This window comes from Natrix helvetica (assembly GCF_964273705.1).
Source record: "Natrix helvetica genome assembly, chromosome: 10".
NCBI classification, from domain to species: Eukaryota; Metazoa; Chordata; class Lepidosauria; order Squamata; family Natricidae; genus Natrix; species Natrix helvetica.
Window position 1 is genome coordinate 18,867,187 of NC_138561.1, and position 19,529 is coordinate 18,886,715.

The 19,529-nt window shown below is 44.0% G+C and overlaps 1 protein-coding gene across 6 annotated transcripts in view; it reads left to right on the top strand.

Annotated features, from left to right (window-relative positions):
- The first annotated feature begins 7,620 nt into the window (after nucleotides 1–7,620).
- The window catches only part of CHD9 (chromodomain helicase DNA binding protein 9), a 52,299-nt gene continuing 40,390 nt past the window's right edge, over nucleotides 7,621–19,529 (top strand). For 2 of the 6 annotated variants that reach the window (XM_081963585.1, XM_081963589.1), the window contains exons 1-4: nucleotides 7,621–7,805; nucleotides 13,789–13,887; nucleotides 15,445–15,533; nucleotides 16,804–18,382. In XM_081963585.1, the coding sequence (XP_081819711.1) occupies nucleotides 16,973–18,382 (1,410 nt within the window). In that variant the 5' untranslated portion in view covers nucleotides 7,621–7,805; nucleotides 13,789–13,887; nucleotides 15,445–15,533; nucleotides 16,804–16,972. Of the gene's footprint in view, nucleotides 7,806–8,566; nucleotides 8,585–9,438; nucleotides 9,569–13,788; nucleotides 13,888–15,444; nucleotides 15,534–16,248; nucleotides 16,284–16,803; nucleotides 18,383–19,529 lie in introns of those variants that run through there. The other 4 variants (XM_081963590.1, XM_081963587.1, XM_081963586.1 and 1 more) reach the window with 4 other exon arrangements.

A 19,529-nucleotide genomic window follows, 5' to 3' on the forward strand; every position in this document is an offset into this window, starting at 1 on the left:
AGTAGGCAGTTTGAGGTTGAAGTTTTGGAAGTTTGAGGATGTAACAACGGAGTCAGGTAGAGCATTCCAGATGTTGACCACTCTGTGGCTGAAGTCGTATTTTCTGCCATCGAGTTTGGAGTGGTTTACCTTGAGTTTGTATCTATTGTTTGCCTGTGTATTATTGTGATTGAAGCTGAAGTAGTTGTTGACAGGTAATATGTTGTAACAGACAATTTTGCAAACTATGCTTAGGTCAGACCTTAGTCAGTGTACTTCCAGGTTGTCCAAGCCCAAAATTTCAAGCCTGGTAGCATAAGGGATTCTATTGTGAGCAGAGGAGTGGAGGACTTCGCAAAATTAGGTTAACAACTCTAATGCCTTTTGGGCAGTGCTGTTATAGTGAGCTCTGGGGCTTAGATCATTTGAGATGAGGTCCTTGACAGAGTGAGGGTCATCTATGAGATCGCTTCCATCCAACTTTATTTGGTGTTCTGATTTTTATTGCCAAAATGTAGGACAGAGTATTTATTAGATGAGATTTAGAGTTGCCAATTGTTTGACCCTTCAGACATAGGTCAAGGTGGATTTGTAGGGTAGCAGCATTGTCAGTGGTGTTGAATAATTTTACTTTCCTGGGTTTTTTTCTCTTTGAAAATGTTTTGCTTCTCATCCAAGAAGCTTTTTCAGCACTTCAGCTTTCTGAATGAGAAATGAAATGTTTTCAAATAAATAAATAAATAAACCCAAGGAAATCCAGTTGCGTTTTGGGAAAGCAACTTTTGGGACAACTACGACCTGGATGATTGAGAATCTCCATAGACAATTACAATTTAAGTTCTTGTGGTCTACGTTTGGAGACAGGGGAGGTGAAACAGTCAAAAGGTTTTGCAAAGAAATCACTTCCAAGAAAAATCCGTATTTTCTGCCGTTGAAAGGAGGTCTCTTGTTTCAAGAGAAATAAAACACATTTACCTGGACGATGCCCTCATCGTTCAACCAACTGGCGTATGCTGCTTCCCGTAAGCCAGGCATTAAAGCCATAATGTTTGAAAATTATCTAATTTGGGCCCAGACAATTGAATTTACCCCATAATCGGTTCCTTTGTATTTATGTCTCAGGAAACAACGACAACAAAAATAAACAAAACGACGTTAGAAATCCCAAAATGGCTCTGTGCTACATTATTTTCATTGCTGCCAAATGAAACAAAAAAACAAAAAACACAGAATGAGAGTCAGGATTGAGTTTTTGATTATTGTTATAAAAACAGGTGGTTGTCGCTGTTATTAAATTTCTAACGGACAGACAGACAGACATGGATGATATATCTGGAAGATGATAGATAGATAGATAGATAGATAGATAGATAGATAGATAGATAGATAGATAGATAGATATAGATAGAGACAGACAGACAGACAGACAGACAGACAATAAGATACACACACACACCACCGATCTTACTATCAGAACATTTTTTTAAAAAAAATTTAGGACTTCATGTGTTGCATGGCATCAATCCCTATGTAAGCCTTCCTTGGTTTACGACCACAATTGGGGTCAGAATTTCTGTCACTAAGCAAAGCAACCTTGACAAGAGAGACATTTTCAATTTTACACCCTTTTTGGCCACGTTGGTTAAGCGAATCACTGCAGTTGTTAAGTGAGCAACAGGGTCATAAAATGAATCCGGCTTCAGAATTGACTTGGCTGGTCAGAAGTTTGCAACTCTAGGACGCTGCAGCCGTCATAAATGTGAGTCAGTTTCCCAGCACCTGAATGTAAATCACGTGACCAACTGGATGCCACAACGGACTTAAGTTTGAAAAAGTTATTGCAAGTCACTTTTTTTCGGTGCTGTTGTCATTTCGACCGGTCTCTAAACGAGTGGTTGTAAGTCGAGGACTACCTATATTAAACCTCGCCGCAGCCTGTTACATTAAAGAGAGCCATACAGTTCAGCTGGGTTTGTGCCACCTATGGATCACAGTCTGCCTGGCTGGAGGAAGGCGAAGTGATGCTACCCGGTTGTCAGACCGCACCGTGATTGGACGATGTGGCTGTTTTGAGAAAGTGGAAAATCTTTTCCTTTTAATTATGCTCTGACCAAGGCTTCCCGAGAGCATGAAGCAACTCCTGGTCCCGACAAAATCCCTTTTATTAATTTGCTGTGAATTCTGCTCATTCATGTCCAGCGATGTCTTTTGAGGGAGGATTTACAGTCACAGATCTTATCTGGCTTGGAGAGCTGCCAAGCCAATATCTGCACAACTTGGAAAGGAGTCATGGAGAGTCACGAACCAATAAAGCAAACTAATTGTCTCCTGCAAACTCCACTCCCTTTTGCTCCTCTTTTATTTCCTCTGAGAGGGGCCATTCATCGTCCACCTGTGGCCTTACTCCCAAGTCCACCCATCTTCTTTAGCTGTTCCCTTCATCTGACAACTCTGCGCATGTGCACACTGGGGACAGGCTCCAGCTGTTCATCTGCCTCACTGACTCCGAAGGGAGCTGATAACTGGCAAAGGGCTCTGGCCCCATCTCTTCCTCCAACACAGAGCCCTCATCAGAGCCTTCAGCACTGGCCCATGTTCTTCCCCAACCTCCTCATTGTCCGAATCTGCTGCCAGCTCTGCTGGCTGCTGGTCGGCCAGAACAGGCTGATTGTAAGCCAAGGTGTCTCGCAGTATTGCTTGCCATGGATTTATTACTTGAAAGCGGTGACAGCTTGGGAAGGTAGGTGAAGCCAACTGACGATGGGCTGCTTGGTAAACCTCGGTTAAGCCAAATTCGGCTTCGTGGGTCATGTGAATGGAGCCCTCCGGCCCTGGCAACTCTTTGGGGAATTCCTTTTCCAAAGGCAAAGAAAGAAACATCTATTTCTACCCCCGTTTCATTACTACAGCCCAGGATTTCTTTCTGGGAAGATTCCCACTTCAGTTTGGCCTCCCGGGCAGTTTATAGCATATGGTCTCTCTTTTAATATACGGTCTCTGTCTTAATATACAGCGCTAGTGCCTGCCGCCGTCACAGGGGACATAAAGCAAGGTTTCACACTTCAGGGTTCCCAACAGTTCTTATTTTAAGCTTCCCTTCCTACGCAGGTTTGCTTGGCAATGAAGACTCCACAGCAGGCTGCAGCTCTCTCTTCCCTTCCTTGAAACTCTCCGGGATAAAAAAAACAAAACAAAACTGTTTTGTGCTTGATCTTATAAAAGTACAAAACAAGGGAGTCGATGCTAAATATTTAAGCAAGGTCTCCATCTAATGGGGTTGGGTTGGCCTCGTTTAGTGACGGTTACGACAGCACTGGAAAAAAAGTGAATTTTGAGCTCGTGCCTACAATGATCGTGTCAAAATAAAGAAACTGGCATGTATATTATGTGTGCGCTTGATTTCTAGACCTGCCCTTTTCAGCAAATGGCTCTGGGCGGCCCACACTTCGAAAAATAAATTGCGGCTGAAATCTTAAAAGCGTTTATGGGGGTTGCAGCACCTTAGAGTCATGTGACCATCACTGACCGCCTCCCCAGCCAACAATAGGGGAGACGGATTTGCTTAACGACCACATGGTTCACTTAACAATGCAGTGATTCACTTAGCAACCATTGCAAGAGAGGTCGTGAAACCAGGCATGGCTTATTTTAAAACCACCTCGCTCAGCAATGGGAATTCTGTCCCAGTTGTAGTCTTCAGTCAAGAACTACCTATGGAACAGAACCTGCTATCTTCACCCTCTGTGTGTGCGTGTGTTTGTGTATTTGTGTGTGTGTTTGATTATGAAAAGTAAAATACAAAACAGAAAAACAACCAGAACAAAACAAAGCCGTACATTCGACACAACCACAAAAAAGAAAAAAAAATGGTGCACAAAAAATGAGATTTGAAGAGTAAAATAAATTCAACACTAACAACCACAAAAAAGAAAAAAAATAGTGCCTAAAAAAGAGAGAGAAAAGTGATAAAATAATTTTAACACTTAACATGTAGAATGTCCACCCTGGCTGGGCAATCAACAAGTTAATCTAACCACCCACATCACTTCGGATAGGAACCAGGAGGCCCTTTAAAAATTATCCCAAAGCATCTATTTATTCTGCAAGAGGGGATCGCAGATCCATGTCGTGAAACAGTGCAGAATAAAACAAGTTTAGTAATAAATTCCACACCCTCCTAGGCCTAACAGTCTTTTCTCATTTATTGGCAGAGCAGGCTGTGAATTGCATTAGGAGTACAAGACTGCAAAGATCACACTTCTGTATACACAGCTACCGGGTGGGAAATGCCATTAAACTCAGCGGCCCCCTTTTTTTTTTCCAGTAAACGGAAGCTTGGGTTGTATGTCTGCAATCTCTGGCTGTATGTATGTATGTATGTATGTATGTATGTATGTATGTGTATGTGTATGTATATGTATATGTATGTATGTATGTATGTATGTATATATATGTGTGTGTATTTGTTTTCGTAGATTTTCACAGGTGTAGGTATGCTGGTCTTGTTGTATTCGGATCTTTTCCCGTGTAAGATTCAGATTGTCTTGGCAACGTTACGACGAGGTCTCCCTCGCCATCTTCAGGCTGGGTTTGGGGCTTAAAGTGTGATCGGAGCTGCCGTCTTTCTATAAAGCTTGGTGTGTGTGTGTGGAGTGCTGGCTTTGTTTCAGTAAGTGGATTGATTGGCTGTGTGGTTGTATCATGATTGGTAGATTGGTGCTGATTGGTGCTGGCTGTGTGTCCGTTGTTGTTTTGTGTTGTTACAGCCTGGGTAGTGGGTGGGGCTCGTTTGTTGACTAAGGCTGGTTTCCAGATGTCTGGCAGGTGGGAGGTATTGTCACGTTTATTCATGTTGTGGGGGTGTTTCTCTATTTCGATAGCTTCCATAATTATTCGCTTGCTGAAATGTTCAGTTTTGGAGATTAAATTGGTTCCTTCAAAATTAATTTCATGTCCTATAGCTTTAAGGTGCTGGAAAAGGGAGGAAGTTTTTTCAGAACACAAGAACACATTAAGAAAAAAAACCCTGCCTGCCTGCCTGATGTTTGAATGATTGGATGGATTTTTGTATGGGTGGGTTGGTGGGTGCTTGGATGGATATCTGCCTGCCCACTGCCTGGATGATTGGATGGATGAGGGGCTGTCTGGCTGGCTGTCTGACTGCCTCTCTGCCTGTTAGCCAGCCAGCCAGCCTGCCTGCCTGATGTTTGAATGAATGGATGGATGTTTGGATGGGTGGGTGGGTGGGTGTCTGCCTGTCTGCCTGCCTTCTTTGATGATTGGATGGATGATAGCATAGGATGGCTGACTGGCTGGCAGGCTGGCTGGCTTGCTGTCTTTTTCATTTCCTGCCTGCCTGGATTATTGGTGATTGGATAATTGGATAGATGGATGGATTGATGGGTGGCTGGCTGACTCCCTGCCCGCTAGCTGCCTACCTGCCTGCCTGGATGATTGGATAATTGCCAGGCAGCCTACTACCCATCGTACCATCCATCCAATCATTGAGGCAGGGGGCAGACAGACAAGTATCCACCCATACATTCAAACATCAGGCAGGCATGAAGGTTGGCAGGCATGCAAGAAACTAGCCAGCATCCCATCAATCCATCCATCCATCCATCCAATTATCCAATCATCAAGGCATGCAGGCAGGGAGAGAGGCAGCCTGTCAGTCATCCATTTTTCTATCCTATCATCTATCCAATCATCCAAGAAGGCAGGCAGGCAGGCAGGCAGACAGGCAGACAGCCACCCAACCACCCACCAACCCATCCATCCATTCATCCAAACATCAGGCAGAAAGAGAGGCAGCCAGGCACTCATCCATCCAATTATTCAATCGTCCAGGCAGGCAGTAGACAGCAGGTGAGCAAGGAGCCAACCAGTCAACCATCAATTTATCCTATCATCCATCCAATTATCCAATCATCCAGGCAGGCAGGCAGGAATGCAGGCAGTCTCCCATCAATCCATCCATCTAATTATCCAATTATCCAATCACCAATCATCCAGGCAGGCAGGCAAGGAGGAAGGCAGCAAGCCAGCCAGCCAGTCACCCATCCTTCTAGCCTTTCATCCATCCAAACATCCAAGAAGGCAGGCAGAAAGACAGGCAGCCATCCACCCAACCACGCACCAACCCACCCATCCAAACATCCATCCATTCATCCAAACATCAGGCAGGCAGGCAAGCAGGCTGGCTGGCCAGCAAGGAGAGAGGCAGCCAGGGAGTCAGACAGCCAGCCACTCATCCATCTAATTATCCAATCATCCAGGCAGGCAGGAAGACAGCAGGTGGGCAGGCAGCCAGACAGACACCCATCAATCCATCCATCCACCCAATTATCCAATCATCCAGCCAGGGAGGCAAGGAGGAAAGCAGCAAGCCAGCCAGCCTGCAAGCCAGTCACCCATCCTTCTATCCTATCATCCATTCAATCATCCAAGAAAGTAGGCAGACAGACAGGCAGCCACCAACCCACCCATCCAAACATCCATTCATCCAAACATCAGGCAGGCAGGCAAGTAGGCTGGCTGGCTAGCAGGGAGAGAGGCAGCAAGGCAGTCAACCATTCATCCATCTAATTATCCAATCATCCAGGTAGACAGAAGGTGGGCAGGGACCCAACCAGCCAGCCATCAATCCATCCAATCATTCATCCAATTAGCCAATCATCCAGGCATGCATGCAGGCAGCCAGGCAGCCTGCCACCCACCCATCCATGGTACCATCCATTCAATCACCCAGGCAGGGAGGCAGACAGAAAGGCATCCCCCCCCCCATCCAAAATTCCATCCAATCATTCAAACATCAGGCAGGCAAGCAGGCAGGCAGGCAGGCAGGCAGGCATATTGGAAACCAGGCAGCCTCCCATCAACCAATCTATCTAATCATCCAATTATCCAATCACCTCATAATCTAGGCATGCCGGAAAGGAGGAAGGAAGCCAGCCAGCCAGCCAGTCACCCATCCTTCTATCCTATCAAACATCCAATCATCCAAGAAGGCAGGCAGGCAGGCAGCAATCCACCTAACACCCACTAACCCACCCATTCAAACATTCATCCAAACATCAGGCAGGTAGCCTGGCTGGCTGGCTAGCAGGGAGAGAGGCAGGAAGGCACCCAGCCCCTCATCCATCCAATCATTCAAGTATCCTGGAATGCAGGCAGGCAGGCAGGCAGGCAGCCACCCAACCACCCACCAATCCCAACATCCATCTAATCATCCAAACATACGGCAGGCAGGCAGGCAGGCAGCCACCCATCCATCCAATCATCCAGGCAGGGAAGTAGACCGGCAGCCACCCATCCATTCAATCATCCATCCAATCATCCAGGTAGGCAGGCAGGCAGGCTCTTAGTCGGCGCGGACCTCCCCTTCCCGACCAATCCTCGAGCGGCTAACAAATATGCAAATACAACAGCCTTCCCTCCTTCACAGAGCCGGGCAGAAAAAGCCTCGAGACGGGCCCGCCCTCCTTCGCCTGCCAGAGAAAAGCATCGTGTGCCCTGCGCGGATTGGCTGGCGCGACCGTTGAAGCCTCCTCCTCTTCTGCCCCTCCCCCGCGCGGCTCGTGCGCCGGGGAGCGGGCCGCGCAGGCGCAGTCCGAGGGGGGCGTCAGGGAAAGGAGGGGAGGGGTTAGAAGGCCCTGCTGGCAGCCGCCAGAGCAGGCCACGGCAGGACGGGTGGGCGGGGCCGGGCCGGGGCCGGGCCGCGCCCACCCCGGAGGCTCCGCCCCCTTCCCCTCAGCCGCCGCCGCCGCGCCACCTCCCGCCTCGGGCAGGGCCTTCGCCAGCCGCGCCGCTGCCCTCGCCCGCCGGTAAGCCAGGGGATCGCCGGGTGGGCGGGAGAGCCAAGGAAGGGAGATCCAAAAACGGGCGGCCGGGCTTTCCCTGAGGCGAAAGGGGAGTGGCCGCCGCGCGCTTCTCCCTCACGACCTGTCAAGGCGCCCTGAGGCGGGGGTCTTTCCGCCCAACGCCCCCTCCTCTTTTCCCCCTCACGAGGAGCAGCAGCAGCAGCCGCCAGGGTCGCGTCCCGCCTGCCCTCGAGGGCCTGGCCTGTCACGCCTCCGCTCCGCCGCCCCTCCTCAGCCGGGATGCCCTGCCTGCCGGGCTTCCCCTTTCGGGGAAAAAAGGGTGGGGAGGCAGGTGGGTGGGCCTTTCGTACCTCAGGGAAGCCTTCCTCCTCCTCCTCTTCCTCTCCTGCCTGAGGGAGGTGGTCGCCCTCCGCCGCTGCCCTCCCCTCCCCCACACCGCGCCCACGTGGGAGAGAGGCAGGGCGGCCGCCCGTCCGCCCGCGCGACTGACACCCGCGCGCACGCGCGCTTCCCGGGCGAGGTGGGGGGGAGCGGCTCCTCTCTCTCTCTCCCACCCCTCTTTTTCTCTCTCTCTTATCTGTCTATCTTTCCCTCCATCCATTCTCCCTCCCTCCCTCTCACCTCTTTCTCCCTCTCTCCCTCTTTTTCTCTCTCTCCTATCTTTCTCCCTCTCAATTTCTCTCTCCGTCCCTCCCCTTCTCTCCCCCCCTTTCTCTTTTTCTCTCCCTCTCTCTCCCTCTTCCCCCCTGAGGTCTTGGAAGAGGCTCTGACTTCTTGTCCAGGTGGCCGCCACAAGCAATGCCAGCCGGCGGAAAGGGGGAGGGGGAGGGGGAGGGAAGGAAAGGAGGATGGGTGGGTGGGTGGGTAGAAGCATAGGGTTGCTGCTGGCTTGCTTTCTTTTCTTTTTTTCAGAGTTTGGGTCTCCTCTTCTATTTCCCCCCCCCCCCAACCATCCACCTTTCCCAACTTCTTAGATCTGGGGTTTTCCGAAAAGGAAGGGGGTTCCTGCCCTTTGCTAGGTTGCTGCCATCAAAGGTGGAAAGGGAGTGGGGCTTGGGGGGGGGAGGGATGCCACCAAACGGGGTCAAAGGAGATCCATGTTAGGCATTGGGGCTGGTGGGTGGGCAGGGATGATGGAAGTTGGCTTCCTTGTCTCAACCTTGGTTTGTTCTTCTTGCTGCCTGAGGGTGTGTGTTTTTTCTCTCTGCAGCCCCGTAGCTGGAGAGTTGGGAGGGTGTTCTCCTAGAATATGGGCGGGAGCCCTAGCTCTAACTAGCCCAGGGCTGCAAAAGAAAAAGGTGCGTTTGGAGCTCCTGGGCTAGGGCAGAAGGCAAAAAGCAAGTGGTTTCAAAGGAAAGAAGCATGTTGGGGTTCCCATGGGAAGAATCTGTACGAGGCAGGTCTGCTGCACAGCGGCTTCATGCCGTAGTTGTTGCTGCTCGGTGGTTGTGACTTTTTCACTGTAGATCCAGGGTCATGTGCACAGAAGGGGATCCAGCAGGTGCTTCAATTTGCCATGAGCATCACTTCGCTTACAGTTTGCCATGAGCATCACTTCTGTATTCCTCATATCATGACTTGTATCCATGCAGCCAAATACTGTAGAGTCTTAAAATGATGTTTGGGAGTGGAGGGGCACTCTGGTCAATGCAGGAGATCACATCCTGCTCTACGATGAAGACTTGTGCTGGCCTAAGAGAGAAGTTACAGTCAAAAGGCACAGTTGTGCCAAGCAGACAGGCAGAGCTTCTTCCTAAGAGGCACTGGTAGGTCCATCAGCTCTTTTCCACCCCAGGCCAATAGGAATAGGAGAAATGGCTGATCCACCCCACCCTCCACCCCAATATGTGCTCAGGTTTTAAGATGGAAGCGGAGAAGGTCTCTCTACATGAAATAGCAGAGATAGTTGCACTGCAATGGGTGGGGTTACCCTGATGGCTGAAAGGAAAAAAAGATTCTGTGCCGGCTCGCTAGGAAGTTTGTGAAAAGTCTTAGTGCTGGGTTGCATGCCAAATAGAGTCGAAATGATCACAAACCATGTTTGAACTAAACTCAGATCAAATCCGATGTAATTCCTCAGCAGAATGGAAGGCAGCAGATGTGTGTGGTCTGCAGACTTTGAAAAAGAATATGATCAGGGGGAGGGGGGATTGTTCTGTAAAAGTTATAATAGTTTGCTCAAGTTTATTATTTATTTTTAAATCAAATTGCACTACTGCATTTTTCTTCTTCCTCTGTTGCACTGACATCTTGCTTTTCCTTAGATGGGTCAAGATGTCTTATATGTAGATCTTCCCTAATTTTATCCCCGCAGAAGCAACCCTATGAGGGATGTTGGATGAGAGATTATGATTGGCCCCAAATCACCAATGACTCCATGGTTCAAGGAGGACTTGATCCTGGGTTTCCCCACTCTAAGTGCAGCACCTTTATCACTACAGTAGGATAGCTTTTTTCTTTATTGTGACTTGTTCCCCATTTCTCTATCATCGTTAGTATAGATAGAAAAAGCCAACAGTTTAATGGAATCCAGATGTGGGTGCAACAAATTGATTCAGTGAATTATCTAAACAGAAGACAAAGGCAAATGTTGAGGGGGGGAAATAGTCATAGCATATATTAGGCAAGTTGGTGCTGTATCTTGCTTTTCAGAAATCAAGAGGGAAATTAAGGGTTTTTTTCATAATATATTTAATATAGTTAAGCAAAAATAAGAGACTGAAGAGGTTTATTTTGGTCCAGTTTGTTAGAGAAGCATCGAAGAAATGAACAGTTGGATATAGTTTCGTAAAGTTTGGGTGGTACACACACAAAAATGAGAGGGTACGCTTCAGCTTGCAGAAGATGTATCAAAGTGAACCTGTTGGAATAAAGTAGGATTTCATGCTGTCATCCCTCAATGTGTAATTTTTTTAACATAGTAATAACGGTGGCTGGTAATAGAGTAAAAAAAATAGAATCTGAAAGTTGCTCAAGAACATTATATGGAAATAGTGACGTTTCACGTGATTCATATTTTCAATGTATATTTACTGAAAGTGATATACTGTACTTCGTGTATATCCCCATTTTACAGTTCTTTGCATATGGTCACGTGTGCACTGTTCAGGTCTTAAGTAAATTAATCTACAGTTGTTTTGAAGTATTGTTTGTACAGAACAATGATAATTATATATGCTTTCTAAGATGTCTGCTCATGCTGTGGCCTTAATATTTTGTCTGATGCAACCTTTTATGCTTTATAATTTTAGTTTATATGGAAGAGTTGGATACTTTGGCTACATATCCACTTACTTTAAATGGGAGATGATGCCTTTAAATATCATGATTTCAAGTATGAACAATAATCTCTTCTAACTACTGTACCTTTCAAAGCTATCTAGTGATGGCTGTGGCCACACTGTCAGTAGATCAGAGACTGCAGAGCCAAAGGAATGGCTATAAACCAAAGGTGGCTCTGGAAGGCTGCAGCACTATTACACTACAGGCTACAGCAAGAGAAAAATTATCTAGTCTTGTGCATCACTAAATAACGTGTGTGTGTATGTGCTGGTTTTTGTGTATACATATCAGTTTCATATTAAATTACTTCTTCCTTGCAAATTGTCATATACAGTGAAAAGGTTGGTCCTTTTCTAAATCATGGTTAGTATTCTGTAAGTTGTAAAAGTTAAAAGATCTTGGGGAAATAAAGCAGGAGTGATTTTTTTTCATACTTTATTTATATAAGTTTCTGTAAAGAAAACCTCTCCAAGAATTGCTTTATTTCTGTCTCTGGTTGCTTCTTAACTGGTTAGAGTCCATCACTCAAATTAGCAGTCAGATAAAATGTCTGTTACATTTCAACAGATTATTCAGTCTATCAAGACTTGCTAACTTTGTAAGTAAAATACATAGTTTAACATCTCTTCAGGGTTTTTCATTTTATCAACACATAGTAATCCAGTGTAGGTGGAATCACTATTTTAAAGTCAAAAGTTGCATAGATTTGGTTTAATTCCTATTGATACAGGACTGTGGCTATTTCATTAATAGATGCAAATTAGTTTGCAGTAGATAAAAAAGGTCAAACAAGCCCTCTTAAAATTCATTAGAGCTTGCCATCATAGCCTTAGTGAATTCTTATTTTGATTGATCAGTGTGTTGTGAAGTAGTTAGCATATTTACCATATTGTTAAATAATACAAACATTGCAGCTCAAAATTTATCCATTTTGAGTTTGAAGTAATCTGTTCCAAGTTCAAAAAGTTTGAAACAGCTGTTCCATTCTTGCCAAGTGTTCCTACTCTGTCCTGTCCTACTGGACATGTTTCAAACTTGAAATGGTTGTGTTTCCATTTCAAAACTGTTGTTTTATAATTCTTCTGGGATGATTGAAACACTTCCAATTAGCTCAGGACAACCTGTTTTGAAGTTCAGATAAGTTGCATGTCCCTACTAAATTTGCTTATTGGATTAATTTATTTTCTTCACTTCCAGCATCTGGGTAGATTATAAAAGATAATACTTGTGCTATAAGCAGTGTGACTGCCCTGTTTAGTTTGTGGTGTTTTATAATAAGTAATATGTACCTTGTTGTGATCTTTCATTACTATAATGAGAAATGTTTAGGTCAAAAAAGCTAGTAAGGGAAATTTTCAGATCCTTTCTAACTAACACAAATTGGGGAAGTATAGAATAAAAACATACAATACATATGATTTGGAGAGACTAAACTGCCCACACAATGATTGTCTAGGATCATGCTTGATCTGTAATGTACTCTCATACTAGTAATTAATTTTCAGAAATAATCCTTGCCATCTATTCCCTGTGTGCCTCACTTTCCTCCTCCTCATCAATATTTCTTCATCACGGGTGCTTTCACTGTAATCTAACCACATTCTCCTAAGCATTGCTGATTCTTCTCTTACTTTCAGTATAAATGTAATATACTAGACCAGGGATCTTCAACTCAACTTCAACTTCAACTCCCAGAATTACTCAAACAGCATGGCTGGCTGAGGAATTCTTACGACATCCACAAGTCGTAAAGTTGCCAGGGTTGGAGACCCTTGTATTAGATAACCCATTGGGTGATTGTTTCAGAAATATTTCCTTACTTAAACAGAACAGAATACTGGACAGGCAAAAAAGCAGTGGGAGTGACCACCGATTTTCTGCCAGCTTCACCATTAATTTTCTAATGGGAATCTAGCAGGGAGAGTTTGAAATGATAATCTCCTGACCATGTATGCCTCCTGACACATGGTGGCACTAAATAGGTCCCAACTTTGCCAAAATTTAATCCCATGGGAATAATGGAGCCTGGATTCTGGGCGCATTCTTCCCGCTAGCCCGTTTGAGGCAAGTTGATTGAAAAATTGTTGACTTATAAATGGCCTGTTTTGCCCACATGAAGGTTGCAAAACAGACAAACAGGAGAATTTGAGTAGTATATAGATCCTGGTAACCATTTGGATTCTTATCCTCTATGAGTTAGTCTTAATTTCTCTTCAGTCCTGTCTAATAGATTGTCATTTCCATATCTTGAATGAATGATTTTTATCTTGTAAACATGCTGAATGAAGACTTAGTTGTTTTTTTCTGTCTCAAATCTCCCATTGTAATGTGTTCCATAAGAGTCTATAGTGTCTACCGTAGTGAAAAATGTTATGATCTTAACTTCTTTTGACTTGAGTAGTAAATGATATGCCTAGGATATGCTTTTGCACGCCTTGTAATGTCTTACAGGTGTGACTATTTATTTACCACAGCACAATTACTGGTAGTAGAAACTTTCTTGATTTAGTCATTTGACCAAATCAAGAGTATAAAATCACTGCAAGTCAATGCAAACACAACAATAGAACATTTACTTACAGTATTCACATACTGCAGATTCCATAAGGACTTCTTGGTTTATCGGTGTCATTTAACCCATGTAAAGCTGGCTCTGTGGCAATTCTGCCTTACTAATGCTTTGTTGTTTTCCTCATCTTCTCAGTTCTGCTGTCCCGGTACTATTGCTAAAAGAAAGGTTTTTTCAATCAGCACCAGTTCATCAGTGCAACCTGCAAAAGGGAATCAGTTTGTGCACCAAATGGTAAGAGTTTTGTTCTTGTTGTTGTTGTTCTGTTCCAGAACCTACAGTATCTATGAAATGTCTGTTCTCTATGGATAATTGACCTAAATCCTACTGAGAGGACTTAGAACATTGAAATACTTTGGCTATGTCAATAACTGTCATATGTACAGATTTGTTTGTCACAAAATGAAATAGGTTTGCTCTTTGTCATCAAGCAGTTAGCCAAATATTGCCTTCTCAGAGGGACAGAGCTTATAGGGATTAGTAAGATGTTTATCAATGTTCACCTTTGACAAAGAAAACACTACACACTTGAGATATCTCAAGGTGTGGTACACAAATTCTATTTATGACCCCCTCCAGCTGCAAAATCTAGTTTTGATAGAAGCCTTATTCTGAGACAGTTATGAAAATTGTCTCTGAGGGGATCAGAAACAAACAAATCCCTGCTGCACCAAATCAGACTTATCTCCTGAGTATATTTATTAAGTTCCAGATAATTGATTAATTAACTAATTAATAGGTTATTTCATTACCTGTCAAAATATTCATAAGGTTGATTAAGATGAAAGCATGACATGTGCTATTGGCTCTCATAAAATGGGAACAGTGTGGATTTTTCCGAAGTTCCTTCTCCATATTCTTGTAGACCCCGAGAATCTGCTCTTGGGGGGCTAGGAAAATGATTTGAAACAGCAGAGGTGTGAAACAAGGGAGTAAAAATCTGCAGGATTTTGGGTGGGAGGTACCTTTATGAGCCCAAACAGTTCCTGATTTAAGCTGGAAGTTTGCTGGAAAAGAATCATCTAGTGCAGTGTTTCTCAACCTCAGTCCCTTTAAGATGTGTGCACTTCAACTCCCAGAATGCTGGCTGAGGCATCCTGGGAGTTGAACCCCTTGCATCTTAAAGTGGCTGAGGTTGAGAAACACTGATCTAGTGGATACACCTTGAGTAGATACCAGCACTGCCTGTGCTATTGCTTAGAGATTCCTTCCCATTTCGCCTAGTTTCAACACTGGCTTGCGGTGTAGTATTAGATCGTACAGAGTTTAGCATTAATCAATGGATGATTTTTAACCAGAATTTACAAACTATAGTAACTCCATAGCCTGGCATTAAAGCTGGAATGAGAGTTTAATCAAACAACTCTAATGGGAGCTTTAAATTTCCAAAACATTCTTGATCTTGATGTTTCTGTGTTAAAAGTTAAATTGTGTCTTAAATCGTTTATTGGGCCATGGTGCTAGATAGTTTTGCTGGAAGCAATGTTTGCTTTGTTTAATTAAAATGTGCTTTAATTAAGAACTACTTAAAATTGGTAGTACTGGGACATGCACACTTAATGAGATTAAACTAATAGCTTTTCCACCAGTGCTATATTTTAAAACATGATACTAGAACTAATGTTTCAGAATTGTTTATATGTGCAGAACTGTGCAGTGCCTCGATGACTTTCTCTCAAGTCCAGATTTTGTGTTTTCAGCCTAACATCTTTCTTACCAGCAAATTTGCAGGACTCTTAAGAAGATATTATATTAGAACTGAATTGTTTAAAACTATTATTTATCTTTCAGATCTGTAATGCTACCCAATTACATCAGGGACCAAATATTTCCCAGGACTAAGTAAAACTTTTGTAACAAAATGTGCTATGTATTAATGGGTAAGGATGGTTTTTTTTTCTTATTATCTATTACATTAATACTTAAATTCTTCATTTATTAAAGTTTCAGCCTATATTTGAAGCTAGGCAATGTTATATTTTATGTAATTTTCACATTTATAAATACATATTTGAGGAAAGCTGCTGGCATGATCGGAAGGGGTGAAATAAAAAATGAGACCATGAGAGAAAGAATTGGCAATAGAACTAATCTTAAACTACATACAAAAACAGCAAATAAAGTGGTTTCCTCTCCTGGAGAGCATGTTGTGGGATTCCATACCATAGGAGACATATATAAAAAGAGGAGAAGGTCCAAAACACAAGGCAGACCCAGAAGAAGACAGAGAAACAACATCAAAGACACACTGCAACAACATGAAATAACAGTGGTTGAGGCCGCCAGAAGAGCAAGAACCAAAACATTGCATCTTCCTCGACAACCAAAGCGGAAAAAGAGGAAGTAAAGAAGAAGATAAATGCATATATTTGTACATAAAAGTAAATTTAGAAACATCCCAGTAAGAAGATATCAGAAAGTGTTTACGATGGAATTTCAGTTACAGTGTTAATGTGTTTATACTCTGAATGAATTTATATAACATACAAAGCTCAAACCAAATAACTGTATTATGGCTTAGTATAATGTGCAAATCTACTCTCCTTAAACTGAACATACATATTTTTTGTGAACTAGAAGGAAAAGAAGGAACTGGGACAAAATATTGAAATCAAGCATGATAAGTAAAGGTAAAGCAATATGTTATTCAGTTGAATACATTCCTTCAACCACATTGGCATTTATTTTCCATGTCCCTAAAGAATATATTTTATCCCATCTGCAGCTACATTTTTTGAGAATTTGGGGGAATTTAACTGAGCTTGCCTGGTTTGATACCAATAAAAAGACATAAGCCTTAAAGTTCACAATTGCTTTGCCAAATCTAAAAAATAATTGTTTTGTGGAACCAGACATTTTGGATTATGTTCACTTGTATAAAACTTGCACGCTGTCAAACTCTCAACAATTTTGGGCAGCTCACAACAACATTTAGTACAAAAAGTTATTAGTATACATTGTTTGGGAAATGTATCAAAAAACCTGACTGAAACAAAGTTATGTAATGGTTTTAAAATATGTTTATTGTATAAGGTCCTATTTGTATTTAAATGTCACCTAATAGATATAATGATTAAAAATCTAATATGTAGTAATTGAAAGATATTCTAAAGTGTTTAACTGCTTCCCCCCCCCCCCCTTCTTACCTAGGATATTTAAAACACTGCAAGATCTTATTTCTACAAAAATGCTGGTGGATGTCAACATGGCTTAGATGAAGTGCTTCCCACTGAAAATATATATATTACTGGTGTGTGTGCTACTCTGAGACTCTCTAACTCCATTTGTGGTAGTGGCAAAGTAGCACAACTGTATCAAGATGACCGACCCTATGATGGATTTTTTTGACGATGCCAATCTTTTTAGCGATACCTTGGAAGGATTATCGGATGATGCCTTTGTCCAAACGGGGCCTGTTTCCTTGGTCGATGAGTTGAACTTGGGTGCAGAGTTTGAGCCGTTGCAGATTGATTCTCTAAACCACGTGCAGGAGACACCCACTCCGCAAAAGATGAACGATTACGAGCATCTCAACCAGTACGACTCTCTGAAACTCCAAGTCAGTCAGTCCTTCAGCAGCCCGGTCGGAAGCGTTTTATCCCCGCATTCCGACTTCAGTTGCTCTCCTGTCCATTCACAAACTCAAACGAATGGGTTGTTCCCTGACGATGTAGCAGACGGGAGCCCGATGTGGGGCCACCAGACCTCGAGCAGTGTTTCTAACCAGAACGGATCTCCGTTCCATCAAGGGCCCCCGCCGTCTATGCAGCAGAACAAAAGCTTTGTAGCACACCACAGTTTTGCCTTATTTCAGGCCAGCGAACAGCATCCGTGTGCCTCGTTGCAGTTGCCGCCAAGCGTGAACGCAGGGGAGAACACGCGGAATCAGCCGGATGGTTTCATGGAGGTGAATGCGTCCGTTTCACATAGAACTAATGTTCCCCACCCCTCCCAAGTTGTTGATGTATCCAAATCACAACAGTCTATCTCTCTGCCACCTTTTTCCCAGAGTAGGAATAACTCACCCCACTTCAGTGGCAATCAAGAAGGAAGCTACGACGGGCCCTCTCCTGCGATCACGTCGTGCTCTATTAACACCCAGTTTTCTCCTCCTTTTCCCTACAATAGCAACCAGATCTCTCCTTCCAGTCTTCTTCAATCTTCCGCAACTCTTTCTGTCAGCCAGCAAGCGCACCCTCTGCCTGACTTTTCGGGAAGCGAAGCCTTCGCAACTCGAAGAGGGACCAAACAAGAAGATTCAGAGAGCCTCCTCAATTCAAGTACATCGCTGACTTCAAATAATTTCCATGTGTTGCATTCAGCACAACCTCAGGGCACCTTCAGTAGTTCAAAGCTATCTGCGGTGAACATGAATTTCTCTACCCCTCCTGGTTCGGGTCCTCAGTTAAGCCACTTCAGTGATCCTATAGAGGGCAATGGTTTTTCATCTTTGGATGAGAATTTGCTCCGTCAGGTGGAGTCTCAAAGTGCATCGTTTACAGAACTTGACCCAGAAGCCCTTCTCCAGGAAGATCTCCTTCCCCAGTTTGATGAAACTGCCTTTGTTCAGGACGCCCCAAGTAATGAGTTAGAACATCAGCTGGAACAGCGCCTTGTCCCACAAGCCAACCTTCTTCCGACTCAGTCTCAAAACTGCAACCATCCTTGGTATCCTCCTGCTTCTCATCTACATCATCCAGAGCAGAGGAACATCAGTACTCAAGCCCAGGTAAGTAACTGTACGGTTTCAGAGTGTCTGTGGCAGTGATGGGTTCCGAATCCCATTCCAACCGGTATGGTTGGTACGGGCCCAGCGTCGTCCACATGGACGCGTGCGCATGTGTCTTACCACCTCCGTGAGCCTCCGCGACGCTCCAGTTGCTCAGCAGGAGCGTCGCACAGGCGTTGTACGTGCCGCGCATATGTGCGGAAGCGCCGAAGACTTAAAAGACCGGTAAGGAGCTCGAGCGGGTGGGTGGGCCCTCCAGAGCACCGTACCGGAACGATATCCGGTGCGCAGGGCAGGCTCCGGTATACCCATACCGGGGCGTACCGCCTGCAACCCACCACTGGTCTATGGAGATTCTCAGTCATCCAGGTCATGGTTGTCCCAAAGGTGCTTTTTCCAAAGGGAGCTGGACTTCCTTTATTGTCCTTGAAGACCTTTCACTTCTCAACCAAGAAGCTTTTTCAGTTCTGATTGAAAGACCCTAGGGTCACTGAAGTGGCTGAGCTGAAAGTCATAACTGAAGAAGCTTCTTGGCTAAGGAGCAAAATGCCTTCAAGGACAACAAAGAAAGTCCATTTGTCCTTTGAAAAAGCCCCCTTGGGATTGTGTAGAGCAGTATTGTGCTGGGACATAAAGTTTATTCTTTACTATGCTATTGGCCAACACTATCTGGCAAGATCAGAACTATCCAGTAACTATTGTGAAAGATATTTATGCCTGTGTAAATCTAGAGATTTGATAAACAAGGTTTTAATTATCTGTGGTGGAATAAATCCCAAACAGCATAAGAAATTTAAATGTCCATTTCAGAAACTGCAGTTTTGTGCCATATTTTGCAGAACACCGAACACACGTTTTTAAATTTGATCTATGTGGCTTGACAGATTGCTTTCAGTTTGTACTTTCAGTTTTGCCAACTGTTGAGCTTTGTGATGTAAACTGGAAGAAATAAAACAACAAATTGATATTCTAATCAAATACATTAAAAGTTTTTAGATGCCTCCCAAGCAAATCTATTTTAAAAATATTTTTGTTCAGGTATATGCTTTTTTGATCTTGTGCATACAACTTTTAAACATAATATCAGCTAACACATAAACAGATACATGTGGATGAATTGACTGAAATACTGCCTTTCCAGTATTCC